Below are 19,878 nucleotides of genomic sequence, written 5' to 3' on the forward strand. Positions count from 1 at the left end.
GAACCGTTCAACTGGGACCGGTAAGAGGGGCGGAGCCATCAGCGGAGCAGGGTTGGGCAGGAAAGATCCCCTGACCCAGGCGTGCAGGCAGCCGGAGTAGCAGCGGGTAGCAGTGCATACCCAGTGAGGGTGCAGGGCAGACTGGCCACGGTCACACATTCTCGCGCAGATAAACCAGCAGAGGAGTGAGCAGTGGGACAGACTGTGAAGGTCCGAGTGGGTGAACCCAGTGAGTGCACAAAGCAGCGGGCTGACTGCGGTCACACATTTGCGTGCAGTGGGACATCCAACCAGAAAAGAATGAAGAAACAAGAATTCAAAAAAATGAGGAGAGGCTTAGGAACCTCCAGGACATCTTTAAACGTTCCAACATCCGAATTATAGGGGTACCAGAAGGGGAAGAGAAACAGCCGCGAGTGGAAAACTTATTTGAACAAATAATAAAGAAGAACTTCCCCAGTCTGGCAAAGGAAATAGACTTCCAGGAAATCCAGGAAGCTCAGAGAGTCCCAAAGAAGTTGGACCCAAGAAGGAACACACCAAGGCACATCATAATTACATTAGCCAACATTAAAATGAAGGAGAGAATCCTAGAAGCAGCAAGGGATAAGGGGACAGTCACCTACAAAGGAGTTCCCATCAGACTGTCAGCTGATTTCTCAAAAGAGACCTTACAGGCAAGAAGGAGCTGGAAGGCAGTATTCCAAGTCATGAAATCCAAAGACCTACAGCCAAGATTGCTTTATCCAGCAAAGTTTTCATTTAGAATGGAAGGACAGATAAAGTGCTTCTCAGATAAGATCAAATTCAAGGAGTTCATCATCACCAAGCCCTTATTATACGAAAGAGGGACTTATCTAAGAAAAAGAAGATGAAAAATATGAACAGTGAAAGGACAGCAATCTCAGTTATTAACAACCACACCTAAAACAAAAGCAAACCAAGAGGACAGCTAGATCAGGAGTGGAACCATAAAAATGAAGAACACATGGAGGGTTAGCAACAGGGGAGTGGGAGGAGGAGAAGGGGGGAGAAGGTACAGAAAATAGCATTGACAGTAGGTAGAAAATAGATAGGGGGAGGGCAAGAATAGTAGGGGAAATATAGAATCTAATGAACTTAAGACACGTGGTCATAAACTAAAGGGGGGGATGGTGGGGGAGGGGGTGTGCAGGGTGGAAGAGAATGAAGGGGGGAACAACTGTAATGGTATAATCAATAAAATATATTTTTAAAAAATAAAAAAATAAATTCCAACAGGAAGGAATAAGAACAAAAAAATCTAAGTTAAAGACTACTAAAATAATTCTGCAGAGAGTGATCATTACAAGTAGGAAAGGGACAGAAGACAGCATGAAAAGAGAACTCTTATTGGTATATTTGATATGGGCAAAGAAATAATACTTAATGCCAAAAGCACATTGAGCTGCCTTTTGGTGTATCTACTCAATACACACCCACAATGACATTGAGACCTGTCCTCTCACGCTTAGGAGTACATTTCACATATGTTCTTAGACTCTGGTTGTTGTACTGGATAAAAGATCTCCAGTAGAAAAACTGGAAAAACACAGTAAAAAAGATCCTAAAAAATAGGTAGTGGGGAAGGGGGGAGTATATAAAAATGAAAATAGAAAAGAAAAGTATAGGATAGATCCAGGAGGTCCTATATCTCACTAATAGTAAAGGCCAGTAAAGAGGATTTATTTTCGTACTGAGTAAGAAAAATATATAAAACTTCAGATCCATATGTTTTCACGTTTAAAGAACCCCACCGAGTGACAGCACAATTAATGACAAGACCTATACTGTAACTATAAAATAAATTTCACAGAACAGATAAAACAGTCTCTAAGTTCCAAGAGATGGGGTGTGGGTAGAATACGGAGGAACACAAACACAAAGGGTCAGGAGTTAGAATGGCATCTATTTCTCAACAAGAACACTGGAAGCTAAAACACCGCAAAGCAATAATGTTAAAATTAAGAGAAAATAATCTCCAATCTAGAATTCCATTTTCAATCAAACCAACTCTTAACTAAAGGGTTAAATAAGGCTTAACCCTTTATATCTTAAATATCTTAAATAAGATATTTCCAAACATTTGATATCTCAAAAAGTTAACCTTTTGTGTATTCTTCCTCAAAAAGCTTCTAAAGGATATGCTTCACCCAATAAAGGAAATAAACCAAGCAAGAATGAAACACGTGATCCAAACTAGGAGAAAAACAAAGGAAATTACAGAAATGATGCTAAAGAAACCCCAGAAACACAGCCATGCAGGGGCCTGTTAAGCGGGTCAGATCGGAGCAGAAAGATAGCACAAGAAGGGTTGTGGAAGAAAATAGGAAAAAAATGAAACTAAGGGATCATGTGATGTGCTTTACAATGTTGACAAGAGTCTTACAGTTCTGTTAGGAAAGTCTGAGGCTTAATTATTTATCAATAATTAATGATAAATGCATGGGAAAACTAAACAAATTGAAGAAAAGTATAATTATTAGCTTCAGAAAACAAGTTGTGTAAGAAAGGAAAAGCAACTATAGCATACTATGACTTAGACAAAAGTAGTATTCGCAGAGCCATAACTACTGTGGTCTGCATGTGTCCTTCCAAAATTCATTGGTTAAAACCTAACCCCTATGGAGGTGGAATTAAAAGGTAGGACCTTCAGGAGGTAATCAGGTCAGAGTAATCAACAACAGAATTAATGCTCTGATAAAAGAGGCCTCAGAGAGATCTTTCCCTTCCGCCATGTGAGGATATAATCAAAAGTCTACAGCCAAGAGAAGAGGGCATACTGACACTTTGATCTTGGACTTCTGTTGTTTCCATGGGACCCACTCGGTAGGATTTTGTTATTGCAGCCCAAAGACTCAGATATATGTACAAGCACGTACAACAGCACTAGTCACAATATCCAAAAGATGGAAGCCACTCAAGTGTCCACTGACAGATGAATGGATAAATAAAATTTGGTATATACAGACAATGGAATATTATTCAGCCTTAAAAAGGGAATTCTGATCAATATTATACCCTAGATGAATGTTGAGTACATTATACTAATTGAAATAAGCCATCACAAAAGGACAAATGTATGAGTCCACTTTTTAATGTACCATGAGTAGTCAAGTTCATACAGATAAAAAGTAGAATGTTGATTGCCAGGGGTTGGAAGGAGGAGCGAATGGAGGAGTTATTGTTTAATGGATACACAGTTTCGGTTTGGAAAGATGAAAAGTTCTGGAGATGGGATGGTGGTAATGGTTGTATTTAATGTGAAGTACTTAATACCACTTAAAAATGGTTGAGATGGTAAATTTTGTTATGCATATTCTACCACCAAAAAAAAAAGTTAAGAATATACAATGGTGTAACTGCTTTGGAAAATAATAGGCAGTTCCTCAAAGTATTAAATGTAGTTACCATATGGTCAGCAATTCTATACTTAGGTATATACCCAAGAAAAATGAATACAAATGTCCACACAAAAACCTATAAATTAATGTTTTGAGTGGCATTATCTTAGTAGCCAAAAGAAGGAAATAACCAAAATGTCTATCAACTCATGAATAAATGAGAAAATGTGATATAGCCATACAATGAAATATTATTCAGCTATAAAAAATAAAGTACTAATTCATGCTACAACATGGATGAACCTCTAAAACACCCAAAAAATGTGGTTCTGTTCACATAAAATAGAAAGACAACAAATCTATAGAGACAGAAAGTAGGTTAGTGGTTGTTGGGAGCTGGCTGGGGGAGGGGTTGAGGAGTGACTGCTAATGGCCATTTAGAAAATCACTGAATTTTATATTTTAGAAGGATGAATTTTATAGTATGTAAATTATGGCTCAATAAAGTTTTTTTTTCCAACGTATGGTTGCCTCTCATGCATCCCCTGCTGGGAACTGGCCTGCAACCCAGGCATGTGCCCTGACTGGGAATCGAACCGCGATCCTTTGGTTCGCAGGCCCGCACTCAATCCACTGAGCTACACCAGCCAGGGCTCAATAAAGCTTTTTTAAAACAAGTATAGAAGAGAAAAAAAACTGGAAGTGGAACAAAACTGAGAGATGGAAAGTGGAGGAAAAGTGGGAGCACCATATGAAATGCCTTCCACATAGTACTTGAAAGACACTGACTCAGGTGAGTCCTTTGGCCAGTCATTTGGTGGTACCACTGGACCAGAATGGTTGGCTGTTCTTCAGTCAGAGAGAAAAGAGGAGAAAAACCAAGTAAAAGCTAAGTTAGTTAAGGAGCTAGAATAATCCTAGTTAGGAACTAGAATGTTCAGTAAAAATTAAACCCTCAAAATGCTTTCCCAATTTTATATAGTGTTATTTTAATTTGTACTTCGACTCAATCAAAAATTTTTAATTGTATAAATTTTTTCAAAAGCTGTCAAATATGATATTTCTTGTCTTCTGGTAAGTGCTATCAAAGATAACCATTAATGATTCAAGTGGTAAATAAATGTTAACAGACAATGTTAAAACTGTTTGCTTTCATCCCTGGCTGGTGTGGCTCAATGGACTGAGCACCAGCCTGTGAACCAAAGGGTCACCGGTTTGATTGAGTCAGGGCACACGCCTGGGTTGCAGGCCAGGCCCCCAGTGGGGAGTGCATGAGAGGCAACCACACATTAATTTTTCTCTCCCTCACTTTTCTCCCTCCCTTCCCCTCTCTCTAAAAATAAATAAAATCTTTAAAAAAAACCTGTTTGCTTTTGTCTCCATGGGTGAAAGTAGTACAAGTAGTTATTTCATATAAACAGAGCTAGTATTTCTAAATCAACCTAAACTTAGAATAACTAAGTACATAAATATAAGTAAAAATCACAGTTCACATAACAAATGTAACAGTATATATATCATCATCTTCAGAGACTATCATTATTGCGAGGATCTCTCCCCTTATTTAAGGACTGCTCTACTGTAGTTAGCTATATTCCCTCTCACAATGTCAGAGGCTTCCACAATGGTTCATGTCTCCTGACTCCATAATTATTTTTAAGGGTTAAAAAAAAAGTAGCCACAAATTTTCTTGACTATGGGTACAACAGTATGTTCTAGTATCCTGTGACCAAGTTTCCAACATAAAAAGATTTTAAGATTCTATAAATTTAGTATTTGACACTGTAATTGTTATAATCACTGTTACTAGAAATATTATCAGAAAATCTTTTAATAAAATATTTTGTTAAATAGACACTGATTTTGCAGATTACCTTGCCCACTGAATCAGGATGATTAGTCTTGATTTCATATTCCAGCCTGTATTGGATGTAATCCAGGTCAGAGTCAGCTTTCTGGAACTAAAAATCAGCACAAATCATTATTCTGTGAACCAAAAGGCATATTAATAAACATAATATTGCAACCATTCTTTCTTTTCTCTTTATATATTTTAGTATTTTAATAATGTGATATATAACTCATTTTGAAAAAAAGGAAATAAAAACCTCCATGGTCTATAATATTGAGGTTCTATTAAAATTTTTAAAATTAGTTAGCATTTTGAAAATCACTTCTCTATACATCTGTTAGATTTTGAGCCAATATATAGATACCAAGATGCTACTGTCATACATTAATACAAGAACTAACAATGTCTTCAAGAATTCCCTAGGGTCACTGACACACTCATCACTTAGGCAGTGGTTTTCTATCGCTGGTATGTAGTTTCAAGTTAAAACACAGAACAAATTTCTTTTCAGAGATATTCAGTTTCCATTATCTGCAACCCCATTAACCACAAAAACTAGAGATATGCCACACAGACCAAAATTAGGAGTTTAAGTCACAAATTATACAAGGAAAGCTACATACACCCCAGAAATAGCAGCCTGAATAACCCCAATTTACTGAACCAAGGTCCTAGCATGGAACCTTTATCTGCAAGGGAGAAAGGGGAACCTGCCACAGGCCTAAAATATACATGCGTGTACATATAGAAAAGTTGGAATGGATATCGAACACAGTGTTAGAAGTAGCTTATGTCTGAATATGGTTAATCTATAAGTTATTCTTAACTTTTGGAAACTGCACATCTTACATGCATGATCTTAAAGCAGGGACTGCCTTGACTTTATCAAAGAAACCTCTGAGCTTATTACAGAAGGCAAAACATGATTTCCTCAGGGAAATTGCCTATCTTCGTAGCCTATAGCCTAGGAGACTGCTCTGGGGAAAGGGTTCAGACCTGACTATGAAGCTAAGCTCTGACCTACACATTGATTCTTGACATTTTGAACCCTCAGTGGAAAGAATAAAAACGTCAAAAAAAAAATCTTCTTTTAATATATTAAAATTTTCTTTCTTCTGTTAAATTTTTGACATCTGAGTGTCAGATTTTAATGTTTTATATTGAAAACGATTTTCTATTTCTTTTCTTCTGGAACAAAGACAGTTGCTGCTTCAGTTTCAGCTACATAGTTTCTGCAGCCTGCCCATTGTTCTTCCCAAACACCAAAACCCTACAAGCAATGTTGCACTACTCAAAGCTATTTACACAGCAGAGACAATATCGATCGGATTCTAGGATCTGCTAATAGGAATTTTTTAAATATTTTATTTATTTATTTTTAGAGAGAGGGGAAGGGAAGGAGAAAGAGTGGGAGAGAAACATCAGTGTGTGGTTGCCTCTTATGTATCCCCTACTGGGGACCTGGCCTACAACCCAGGCATGTGCCCTGACTGGGAATCCAACCAGCGACCCTTTGCTTCACAGGCCCATGCTCAATCCACTGAGCCACACCAGCCAGGAAATTTTTTAGTTACAGGTAGGAAATTTACTGACCAATTATCATAGTCTCCAAAACTCATTAGTGTCTAATCAAGGAACAAAGGGATAATGACAAGCTTCATTCACAGCCCTCCTCAGTTATAAATTAGCTTCTTAGAGGCCTGTAAACAGTGAGGTTGCTGTTTAGTTAACTTTAGCTCTCTTATTTTTAGGAGCATTAGAATGTCAAAAATAAAACTAGAGAATTTTTTAAAGTCTAAGACATAAAGTCCAAGTTCATATTTCAGAAACCAGTTTTCTTCAAAATCAGTGATAAAAGGGGAAAAGTTTTATACCAGTCCTAAGAGTGATAAATAAAGTATGCAATTTAGCTGGGAAAAGTCCATGGAAATCAATGTTAAATCCCTAAAGTCAGTCAAATTACATACACTCTGCTAATTTGACATCTTTGGAAGCAGACTGGGACTAGGAAAAGAAATAGTTTAGGAAATAACTTTGATTTTTAGAAAGCATACTACATATTTAATAAATGTATAATATTCTGTTATAGTAACCTTTATTGTGACCAGTTAAAGATTTTAAGTAAATGACATGCTGTTTTACATACTACTCAACTATTTGGCAACAAGAAAAAAATATAATTACAGTCCAATTTAAAAACACCTCCTTTTTTACAAACAACCCATAGTATCTCACTGCCACAGCAGTGCTGCCTTTCAAAAGGACTGGTGCTCTTAAAGCTCCCAACATCCTCTTGTGAGAGAGCTTGTCTCCATAGCATCAAACCACAGGAAAATTAGGGGGAAAAATATGATAGTCTTGTCTGTGGTGAGAAGAGTTAGTAGAGGTATATTCTGGACTCAGCCAGGATTAGAAATGTGTTTACCATAGAAACATTGTTTTAAGAGAGAATTAGGTATCTTAATACTCCTAGATGTAGGTTAGCTATATTACTAAACAAAGAATCTCTCTATCTCCAATGCAGATTTAAAAACACCTTTGTCAACTCACATTTTATTTTGTTCAAGGCTCCAGCTTACCACTGCAGAGAGTAGGACCAATAAAATGGCCTGGGTCCAGTTAAGAAAACAAAGTATATAAAACAAAATGGAGTTACTTATGTTAACCAAGATGGCTGCCAGTCAGCCAGGACACTTTGGTTCAAGAGGGAAACTACCTAAGTCACACTAGACACATCTGGTAAGGAGACACACCTAAGATATCTGCACATGTAAATCAGAACAGCCCCATCTGCAGAGGGGGACCACTCACAGGCTCCTGGGGAAATTCTCCACTTGCCATTAAGGGAGCCAAACAGAACAGCCATGTCCCACCCATAGATAGGATCCTGGGAAAATTCCCTACTTGCCATCAGGAGTGTCAAGACACTTATCAAGAGACCCAGAAGGGTGGAGCACACCACTTTCCAGGTGTAACTGAGGCAGGCTCCAGACCACTGTTGAGACAGCTGAGCTCCACACACCAGAGTGCTGCTCCACGCCACACTGATCTCCCTTGGCATTGCTGCCAGAGGCTCTGCCCTGCTGGGCTGAGGAATTGGTCTGCCCTGCTGCCCACTTGGTTCTGGAGATCCTTCCTTGCAAGACACTGACAACTCCTTTGCCCACCGTGCTGTCTACCGGACCTGCAGACTGAGACCGTGGGACTCAAGATCATTATTCCTCATTGATTGCTCTGTGTGAGGTATATTCCTCTTAGATTGTTAGTGTGAGTAGGATATTAACGGATGCCGATGCTCTACTTTGAGTGAACACCTGCATTCAGTAAAAGCTGAGTGAATAGCATAGTTACCGTGTGACTCTTGTCCATTCCTTAGTGTGCTAGGCTGCTCAGCAGGTGGTTAGCCAAGCAGTTGGCCAGCTGACTTATAAGACCATATACCATGGACATACACTCATGACAACCATTTCATGTAACATATTATAATCATTTGTTTGCATGATACATCCAGCAGTTGACTTCATATTTCTTGCTGGCAAGAGCTTGATCTTTCATGTCTGTGTCCCTAGTTTTTAATAAATAGCCTAATGCTCAATGACAAAAGGCAATTCATAGACAAAAGAACTTTCATCCATTTGAAACAACAAACAGCCAGGGAACCCAACCACCCTTAATGCCTGTTTTAAGAATAAATATTTCAAGTTCCCTACAAGTTGAAGGTCACTTCTAATATCTACACAATCACAACTGTTTTTTGTATATTTATGTTGGAGTGTTGACTATTATCCACTCTTTTCCAGATAGAACAAATACATGTTTATGCTTGTCTGAACCAAATGACCATAATATGCACCCGCACCAGGTTACAGGCATGTCATTTCAGGCATATAGCAACATCAAAGCAGAACACAGTAGGCACAAGCTTCAGGTTCATCAGTTCGTAATTTGCAGGCATTTATGAAACAATTGTTAGGATAGTGCACATGAGCTCCTGCCTGTAAGACTGGTTTTATTAGTTGAAGTAGTCTATTAAATTTCTTAAAACTTTCAGGATCCTAAGTTATTTACGTTAATTGTCCTATAGACACCTAATGGACTATAGGGACACTCTCATGATATATTAAACGAACCTGATTTAGAAAAAATAAAGAGGCCCTGGTTGGTGTGGCTCACTGGACTGAGCACTGGCCTGAGAACCAAAGGGTCACTGATTCAATTCCCAGTAGGGGGGGATTTGAGAGGCAACCACACATTGATGTTTCTCCCCTCTCTTTCTCCCTCCTATCCCCTCTCTAAAAATAAATAAATTTTTAAAAAGAAAGATTTACAAAAATTCTAAAATATACAGCATAATCTTTTTATAAAAAGATTTTATTTATTAATTTATTTTTAGGGAGGGGAAGGGAGGGAGAGAGAAATACCAATGTGTGAGAGAAACATTGACTGGTTGCATCTCACGTGCACCCCAACCAAGAGACAGGCATGAGACCAGGTAGCAACCCAGGCATGCACCCCGACCTGGAATCAAACCAGCAATCTTTCACTTTGCAGGACAGGACGATGACCAACCAAGACACACCAGTCAGGGTTACAGCATAGTCTTAATAGTCATGGAATTGTAGGGTCTCTTTTTTCTTTTTGCATATATGTCTTCTAATTAAATTATAATAAATATTTACTGCATGCATAATGACTATTTAAAACAATTTTTAAAAGATTATTTAGCCCTGGCTGGTGTAGCTCAGTGGATTGAGCACGGGCCTGCAAACCAAAAGACTGCGGTTCGATTCCCCATCAGGGCACATGCCTGGGGAGCAGGCCAGTCCCCAGCAGGGGCCAGTTCCCAGCAGGGGATGTATGAGAAGCAACCATACATTGATATTTCTCTCCCTCTCTCCTTCCCTTCCCTTCTAAAGATAAATAAATAAAAAATTTTAAAAGATTTATGTATTTATTTATTTATATTTGGACAGAGGGGAAAGGAGAAAGAGAGGAAGAGAAACATCAATGTGTGGTTGCTGCTCACTCATCCCTTACTGAGGACCTAGCCTGCAACCCAGCCATGTGCCTTGACTGGGAATTGAACTGCCAACCCTTTGGTTCGCAAGCTTGTGCTCAGCCCACCAAGTCACACCAGCCAGGGCTTAAAGCAATTTTTTAAAAGCATAAGTACATTCTCTGCTAAGTCATCCTTTGTTTAAAGATTATTAGGGCTTCCCAATGCCATTCCAACTTTTAATATGATTCTTCACAAGATGGCATTAATATTCTCTCCACTAAAGCTTCACATTTCGTACCTCAGCCTCACTGACTTTCACTGTCCCAAATAAGTCAGGCTATTTGTTAAAATCACTAATCTCTAATAGTGTCTGGCAAACAGCAGATGCTCAAATATTATATTGTGTAATATATATAGAATATTGTATAATAGATTATATTGTACAATATGTATATAAACTCAGTCTTCAGAGTATAAAGTTAGAATATGTCATCAAATATGACAAAACAGCTACAGTCCTAAGTTTCAGAACATAATTATAATAGTGCACATACTTGAAACAAAAACTTGGTATAACCTTGAGGGAATATATCTTTGACAGCAATTATAACTCATGCAGATACTAAAAAGGATTCAAGGTAAGTGATGTGGCCCTGCCTGGTGTAGCTCAGTGGATTGAGCATGGGCCTGCAAATCAAAGGGTCACACTGATTTGATTCCCAGCCAGGGCACATGCCTGGTTTGCAGGCCTGGTCCCCAGTACAGGGTGCCTGAGAGGCAACCACACATTGATATTTCTTTCCCCCTCTTTCTCCTTCCCTTCCCCTCTGTCTAAAAATAAAGAAAGAAAATCTTTAAAAAAAAGATGAGTGATATGTAGTCACTTAATTTCAAAACACTTCAACCTCTAAATAGCAGATGCTCTTTTTTTTTTAAGATTTTATTTATTTATTTATCTATGTTTAGAGGGGAAGGAGAGAGGGAGAGAAACATCAATGTATGGTTGCCTTTTGTGCGTCCCCTGCTGGGAGTTGGCCTGCAGGGAACCGGCCTGCAACCCAGGCATATGCCCTGACTAGGAATCAAACCGCGATCCTCTGGTTCGCAGGCCTGTGCTCAATCCACTGAGCTACGCCAGCCAGGGCTAAATAGCAGATGTTCTTAGCAAGGGACCCATGATCTTATATAGGGCCAAGATCTATAAACCTTAGCTAATAATTAGCAATTTTATGTATCCGTATATACTTTTCTAATAAGATGGAGCTCCTCTAAGGATCCATAGTCTAAAGAAAAATAAAATAAAAACCATCACTTTAAGAGAAATGTAACTTCTGTCTTAGTGTCAATGATAAGGTAACAAAGCAGACTGCCAAATAAGCTGAACCTATGCACTCCTAAAGATGGAGAGGAAAAACTAGAAGGTACAGTAAGTACCAAGAAATGCTGTCTTTTTGTCATTCAGAAAATGTGCGATTGCTTTTGAAAAACAAATGCTAAGAATATTGTTGGGTACAAAAAAGGGCAGATACTGTTCACTGTCCACTTCCTTTTACAGCTTATCTGAGTCCATGAAAAAAATTGAAAGAGTTAGTCCTCAGAGAATAAAATGAAAATTAAATGTCTGAATAGGAAGTATCTAGGAAAGAGTTTTAAACTAGTCAAGTCAATATTGCCAGGTCATCTGGAATCAGGCTAGGAGACATATAAAATCACTAAAGAAATCTGTTTTCCTCAACATTTTAGTTCTGAGTAGTAGAATATACTTTTTCTCTCTGTTAAGCAGGATTTCTAAATCTTTATAATAAACATACCATTCTATAGTAAGGGAGGAATATTTTTTTTAAAGTTAGCTTCTACCCCCTCCCATTCACCCAGTGTAAACATTTATTTGCATCTATTATTTATGTGCTAAGAGACTATAAAAGACCAATATTATATATATTTGTTTAAAGACACAGCACACTATACTTTTTCTTCCATATCAATTGTTTGTGACTTACGTGTTTCTCTTGCTTATTTACATATAACTTTGTTTACCATAGCTCCTCATACACAATAGGTAAAAGAGGTCCTAGCTGGTAATTATTTGATCAATAAATAGATAAAGCATTACAATCTAATGTACTCTGAGTAACTATATGAAAATACATTCTGACAAGGGCATTTGAGGTAGGGTTGAAACATAAAATACAGGACACCCAGTTAAATTTGAATTTAAGATAAACAATGAAAAGAATTAGTATATCTGTGAGTCTTTTTTGCTTGTTAGTTCAATTTGTTAATTAGATTCCATATACAAGTGAACTCAGCCCTGGCTGGTATAGCTCAGTGGACTGAGCACAGGCCTGCGAACCACACGATCGCGGTTCGATCCCCAGTCAGGGCACATGCCTGGGTTGCAGGCCGGTTCCCAGCAGGGGACTCAGAGAGGCAACCATACACTGATATTTCTCTCCCTCTCTCTCTCCCTTCCCCTCTAAAAGGTAAATAAATAAAATCTTTAAAAAAAAAAACACAAGTGAAATCATGTGGTACCGGTCTTTTTTACTAGCTTATTACACTTTGCATAACGTTTTTCAGGTCCATCCATACTGTTGCAAAGGGTAAAAAAAATTTTTTACGGCCAAGTAGTATTCCATTTTCCATTGTGTAAATGTCCTATAGTTGTTTTATCCACTCATCTACTGATGGCCATTTGGGCTGCTTCTGTGTCTTAGTGATTATAAATAAAGCTGCAGTGAACACAGGGGTGCTTATGTTCTTTTGAATTAGTGTTTTGGGTTCTTTTGGATATATTTCCAGAAGTGGGATCGCTGGGTCAAAAGACAGATCCATTTTTAGTTTTTTGAATTATCTTCATACTTCTTTCCACAGCAGCTGCACCAGTCTGCATTCCCAGCGACAGTGCACAAGGTTCCCCTTTCTCCACATCCTCACCAGCCTTGTTTTTTGTTGATTTATTGATGATATGCATTCTGACAGGTATGAGGTGATAGCTTATTGTGGTTTTAATTTGCATTTCTCTGATTATTACTGATGTTGAGCATTTTTTCATATGAGTATCTTTTCATATTGGCCATCTCTATGTCCTATTTGGAGAAGTGTCTATTCAGGTCCTTTGCCCATTTTTTTAATTGAGTTGTTTTTTTGGTGTTGAGTTTTGTAAGTTCTTTATAAATTTGGGATATTAATCCCTTACCAGATCTTTCAGTGAATATGTTCTCCCATTCTATGGGCTGTCTTTTTATTTTATTGATGTTTTCCTTTGCTGTGCATAAAACTTTTTAGTTTGATGTAGTCCCATTTGTTTATTTTTTCTTTTGTTTCCCTGGGAGAGGGAAGTTAGGGGGTGGAGTGATGGGCGAAAAAGAAAAAGGATTCATGAACAACAGTGATTGCAGGGGGAGGGGTGGGTGGGCAGGACATAAGGGAACTAACTGGTAATGGAAAGAAATACAATTTTCTTTTAATTTCTTTAAAGAAAAAATTAGTATAAACATGTCCCATGCATTATTTGGACATACTTATACTTAAAAAAGTATACATTGCTTATCTCAAATTCAAATTTAACTGGGCATCTTATATTTTTATTTACTAATTCTAGCCCCCTAAACTGAGGGCTCTCAATGTTATCAAACTTCGTGCCAGAAAGAGAATTGGTGCAGAAGTATATCTTTATATGCTTTCCCCTTGGTCACTCATTAACTGTCAGGATGCACAATGTTTCCTTCACTTGTAAGCTAATATTACTATATAACTAGACTACACCACTGAGAATGGATTAGCCAGTATACTAGTAAATGAATTGAGTAAGTTTTGAAATTCAACAGCAGCCTAGATTAAGCCAGCATACTTCAAAATTGTGGCACACGATGCCAAGAAACTCAATGGCTTAAAAATAACAATCATTTATTTAAAAAAATCCACAATCAAAAAGCATGCCCTCGGATGAAGATAAAAAATAAAGAGAAATAGTATAACCTTTTAAAATAAAAAAAATATTTATCTGAGATAATTTTTTTCTTAAAGATTTTATTCACTTATTTTTTGATAGAGGGGAAGGGAGGGAGAAAGAAAGAGAAACATTGATGTGTAAAACATCGGTTGGTTGTCTCTTGCATGCCCCCTCCCCACCACAATGGGGAAATGACCCTGCAACCTGGGAATGTGCCCCTGACCAGGAATCAAACCAGCAAACTTTGGCTTTGCAGGATGATGCCCAACTGAGCCACATGGGCCAGGGCTATCTGGAATATTCTTAATATTAAAACTTTGTATTATGTTTGGCTAATGAAGGTAAGATACTTTGGTTTCTTTAAAACTTTTACTTTGCTCCAAGAAAGAAAAAAAATTCCCACTTGATTTTTAAATAAGCTCATATTCGTGGCCTTTCATACCCTACTGGCAAAAGATATGACACTTTACTAAAGAAGATATACCAATCGTAAATAAGCACATGACAAGATATTCAATATCATTAGCCATTAAGGAAATGCAAAATGAAACTATGAGATATAACTACACACCTATGAGAATGGCTAAAATGAAGAAGACTGACAATATGAAGTGTTGGTGAGGACATGAAGAATCTGAAACCCTAATACATAGTTTTGGAAGAGATTTCAAAAGTTTCTTAGAGGATCACCTAACAGAACAAAAATGGAGGTTGGGCTGCCTGCTGCCACAAAAGCCCAACTCATGAGGCAGGTGCTGGTGCAACAGGAAAGAGATTTATTCAGGTGCACAAGACCTGGGAGAATGATGGACTCCCCGCCCTAACACCATCTCATCTTCCTTCTCTAATCCACAGATGGTTCTTATAGGGATAGCGAGGGGAGGGCTTTGTTCTCCTAACCAATTATCTTTCTAGCTTTTGGCATGCTCAGTGTAAGATCCTTCCCCTGTCACCATCTTGGCCAATGGGGGAAGACTCCCCAGCACTCTTACTGTCTACTCAGGGGTGTTCAACCTGTGGAACCACTCCCCCCCCACATGCAGCCCAGGATGGCCGTGAATGTGGCCCAATACAAAACTGTAAATATACTTAAGACATTTTGAGATTTTTTTGTGTGATTACATGTCACAATGCATTTAATGTGTGGCCTAAGACACTCTTCTTCCAGTGTGGCACAAAGATGCCAAAAGTTTGGACACCCCTGGTCTACAGTTACAATCAAGCATACATTTATCATGCCATCCAAGAGAAACAAAAACATTATGTCCACATAAAGACTTGAAATAAAATGTTTATAACAACTTATTCATAATAGGTAAACATTGGCAACAACCCAAAATTGATAAACTGGTGAATGAATAATTCATGATATTCTGTACAAAGCAATACTACTCAGCAATAAAAATGGTCCAACTACTAATACATGTAACATGGACAAATCTCAAAAGTATTATGTTAAGTATAAGAAACCAGAAACAAAGACCACATGCTGTATGTAATTCCATTCACATGAAGTTCAGTGGTTGTCAGGGAATTTCGGAGGAAGAGGTTGACTGCGAAAGGGCATAAGGAAACTTTCTTAAGCTGATGAAAATGTTCTATATCATGGCCAGGATGGTGGTTACACGAGTGTACTTATTTGTCAAAACTCATCAAATTTGTACATCTAAAATGAGTGAGTTTTAGTGTATGTAAATTGTAGCTTAATAAAACTGATTATGAAATATAGTGCTGGATTCACACGTTATATCTCATAATTTGTTTTTTAAAAAATACTTTAAATCAAACATTCTTAAGTTTTAAATTTAAGCATTTACTACACAATACACAAATTAAGATGTGGGGCAAGTTATCATAGTAAATATACAACTGACATTGCTTTCATCACTTACTAATTCATCTTAAAATTCAAATAAAACCTGAGATTTGCCAAAGCTTATCCAAATCTGTCAGAGAAAGAAGCAAATTACAAAGTACTACTCATTGAAAGTAGCCATAACAAATTTAGGTATAAAAATTATTCTCTTAATGTGTTTCATAATGCATCACAACAGTGAGTTTTTAGTTAGCTAAAAACATTTTTTCAAATTACAAGTTTTTAAAATACTTTTGGTGGTAAAATTTTTTATAATAAAAAAAGTTTTCAGCCACAAAGATTTCAGTAAATTACTCACAGATACTGAAGATGTAAGGCAAGAGTCAAAATTCTGGTGTGGATCCTGCTTTCAGATGCTTTGACAATACTATTGCACTGCTAGTGTAAAGTACAGTAGTGCAATAAAGTCAGAGCACTCGTTAGCAGTAGGGTGAAGAAAGGAACACAAAGGCATCTTGCATCAGTTGAAGCCTCAGTGAGAAAAGAATTTAAGAATTGCCATTTTGCACAGAAGATATGCAAAAAATAAAAACATTTATATTAATGTAAAAAAAAAGAATTGGATTCCCAAAGTGATATTTTATGATGACTAATCTATGATTAATATTGAAATAGAAACATGCATATTGACACAGAAAGGAATTTTGTAAGTATGTCCTAAGCTTTACAAGTTACTAACACGGGCAACGTTTTAACAAAACTGATGTAATTACTACTAAGGCAAAGTTGCGAAAAATGTTTCTGTTCTGCTGAGATAGGTTGGGTAGTTCCTCCATAATGATTGACTGCCATATAAAACAAGTCTTTTGAATAAGAACATCAAAGAAGAAAAATAAAAAGTAAAATGATGTTTTCCAATCTCCATATACCCAATCTATCTCTGGAATTTAAACTACAATACAAAAAGCACTTACCCATCTTAGGGCTTTTTATCTAGAGTTTACAGGCTTCAGAGAATCAATGTCCTAAACATAACACCCTTAGCCCTACCTAACTGAATATTATGAAAGAGGATTTTAAATTTTCAGTTATCCCCTAAAACATCTTAAACATAGGAGGAAATCATCTCCCTTCCTTTCAAACTTAAAATCAGAGAAAATAATAATGGGATAATGGGGGAGAGGGGTATCCAAGAAGTAAAGATTTATGGTAAGTTACCAGGTTTCCTTGAATTCAAGCCAACTAACATCCTAACCTTCTAACCGCTAAGAAACCATTCCAAACTCAGATGTAAGCCCAGAAATAGACAAATACCCCTGATTAAAGGAAGAAAAAAGTTAGGGAATAAAGATTACAATACACAATAAGGTTTTCCCTCTATTAGTAATGTTGATTGATGCAAATACACTTTCCATTATTTTCATTAACCTTCCCTTAAATAGTCCAATTCAGCTACTAGTTGGATAGAACCTAGAAGAAATGAACTCAGATATAGGACAGCTGGGACATACGTGTCTTGACCTCAAATCCTGGCCCACAAAATTCAGATATTAGAATATTTCAACTAAAAATCAGACGGCTTGCACCGAAAATGATTTGACTTTAGAATCTCAGAAACTAAACTGTTCACGATGGAAGGAATTTAAGATCTGCTTTCTTCTCTTTCCTCTCTTAAAAAGGTTGCTTTAAAAACTACCCCATTATTCGAACATCTAAAGGTTTGAGTCTGGCTACCTCATAATTTTCTAAAACTTACTTTTCCAGATGTACATTTAATCATTTTCCCTTAACATAAAATATGCTCAATCTAAAATAAAAAGTCCTGTCAGAATACTGACTCAAAATATTGCAAAGTCCAGAAAACACTTAATTGGTACCTCAAAATGAAACAGCCAACTTCAGGGGGGAAAAACTGCTCAAAGCAAAACTAGCATCATTTCGAATCTCACATCTGGAAGGAGGAATTCAGAATGGGGGGGGAGAAGGGCAAGACAATATTAGCATTTATGCCTGTTGATGGAATCAAACTACTACAATACTTCAACTTTTTTTGTTGTTAAGACAGCTAATGATAAAAATAACAAAACTTTGAACTAAAAGTTCATTATTACAGGTTTGGAAAGCTGCAGAAAATCCTTCTCTGCCATTTCTCTTCCTCCCTGTCTCCAAACACGCCCTCCCCAACCCCACCCCAAGAAAATGAACTCAAAACACTGGGAACAACTGAAAGTTCAAATCAAATCTGTATCTGAGGCACTTGCAATTCATTAATACATCAGAAGAAAATAATAAGTTATATCAAGGTCCTATATTTTCTGGGGGTGGGAATGGGGCGAGGATAGTATTCCGTTTCTTTCAGGATCATTACACGTGCAAATGTTAACGTGACCCAAGCAAGATTCAGCCTGGAGAGAGCAGCACAGCCACAAATGATACCGAAGGAGTACTGCCTGGATATAGCAAGGGGAAGGGGGGCGGATTGCGGGTGAAGACTTTGACTTCTTTACTTACTCGTACTTTTTCTTTAACGAAAAACCGACAGGAGCTCAATGACGAGTGAGTCCTCGAAATTCCACGTTTAAGGAAGCCAGCCCAATTAAACAAAACTGGCCAACGCAGGGGGGGAGTAAAAGGACTGAAGGTAAAGCCAGGGAACTAAGAAGATAAGAAAAAAGCGCGGGCGATCAAGCTAGCAGCTAGTAGCCTAGGGACGGAAGGGAGGGAATAAAGAGGACAAGTGAGAGAAGGATCCATAGAAGAAAATTAGGACAGCTCTCCAGCCTGGCGCCCTCACGCAGGCCAGGCAGCAGCGGGAGTCCTTTCCAATTATTCGCCCCCGCCCCCTACTTTCACAATGAATGAAACTAGGCAACTCAAGAGCAGGGCGCCTTCCTCGTCCCAATCCCGCCCGTGCTCCAGGAAAGGAGCTCAGCATTCAGATGCCCATCGCTCGCTCCCCCACCAAGGAGTGCCTGCCCACTTCGGGCCCAACAAGAGCTGGTCTAGGGGCTTTCTTGGCCGCTAGGAAGTTGAGGACGCAAGTCTAGCATCCTTTCTCAGACTTTCAAGCCCGGCTTGGAGGACGCGAACAGCTCAGCCCCGAAGGGATTTCTCTCCGCCACACTCCGTTTATCCCCACCCAATCCCACCCTCCATCCCTTTTCTGGAGTATGAACTACCTCTCCTTTCTTGGGGCGTTTTGGGACCATTCCAGTCACATCTTTTTGGTGTTAATACAAATGTCTACACCATCTACAGCTCCATGAGGGGCGGAAAGGTGAGGGCAAGGAACAAAAAATCCCAATGGCCCCACACCCTCAGCATCTCCCGCCATTTCCCTCACCAGTTTCCCGGATGTAACCCCTTCCCCCCGCGGCGGTTAAAAAATCAGGCGGCGGCGACTCCCTTTGGTGCAGGGGGAGGGAACTCAGATCTGGTCCAGCCTCCGCCACCCAGGGTTTCCGGCGACTCCAAATTGTGTCCCACTTTGGAAGCCATCGGGGAAAAAATAAACCAGCCAGTAGGTCTCCTTCACTTTACACTCACCATCAATTCCAGCTTATCGACCTCCTCCTCCATGTTGAATAGTTGACATTCCTCGGGCCGCGGCGCCGCTTAAGCCGCAAACCATACTAGCACTGAGGGACCCTATTGGACAGCTGTCACTCAACATCTTGCACTCATTGGCTCCTCCGCTTCACCGGCGCCCGCCCATTGGCGGCTTGGTAACGCCTTTCCTCTTGAAACACGTTTTCCTGTTGGGCAAAGACACAAAACGCCTCAGAAAGATTGGCTGCTATACTCCTACTTTTTTCCATTGGTTGCACGCTCATCTCTACTTTCAATTTCATAGTTAGGACTCAGAAGTGAAGATTGTGATTGGTGTAAAGGGAA

At 38.5% G+C, this 19,878-nt stretch overlaps 1 protein-coding gene across 1 annotated transcript in view; it reads right to left on the reverse strand.

The window, feature by feature from the left end:
- The window catches only part of SKA2 (spindle and kinetochore associated complex subunit 2), a 29,719-nt gene extending 10,083 nt beyond the window's left edge, over positions 1-19,636 (reverse strand). Inside the window, exons 1-2 of the mRNA XM_037070117.1 lie at positions 19,531-19,636; positions 5,237-5,323 (exon numbers count right to left, since the gene is read on the reverse strand). Of these exons, the coding sequence (XP_036926012.1) occupies positions 5,237-5,323; positions 19,531-19,563 (120 nt within the window). The 5' untranslated portion in view covers positions 19,564-19,636. The remainder of the gene's footprint in view (positions 1-5,236; positions 5,324-19,530) is intronic.
- Positions 19,637-19,878: the final 242 nt, after the last annotated feature.

Source organism: Sturnira hondurensis, unplaced genomic scaffold (genome assembly GCF_014824575.4).
Source record: "Sturnira hondurensis isolate 20B ecotype Veracruz unplaced genomic scaffold, ASM1482457v3 Scaffold0018728, whole genome shotgun sequence".
NCBI lineage: Eukaryota > Metazoa > Chordata > Mammalia > Chiroptera > Phyllostomidae > Sturnira > Sturnira hondurensis.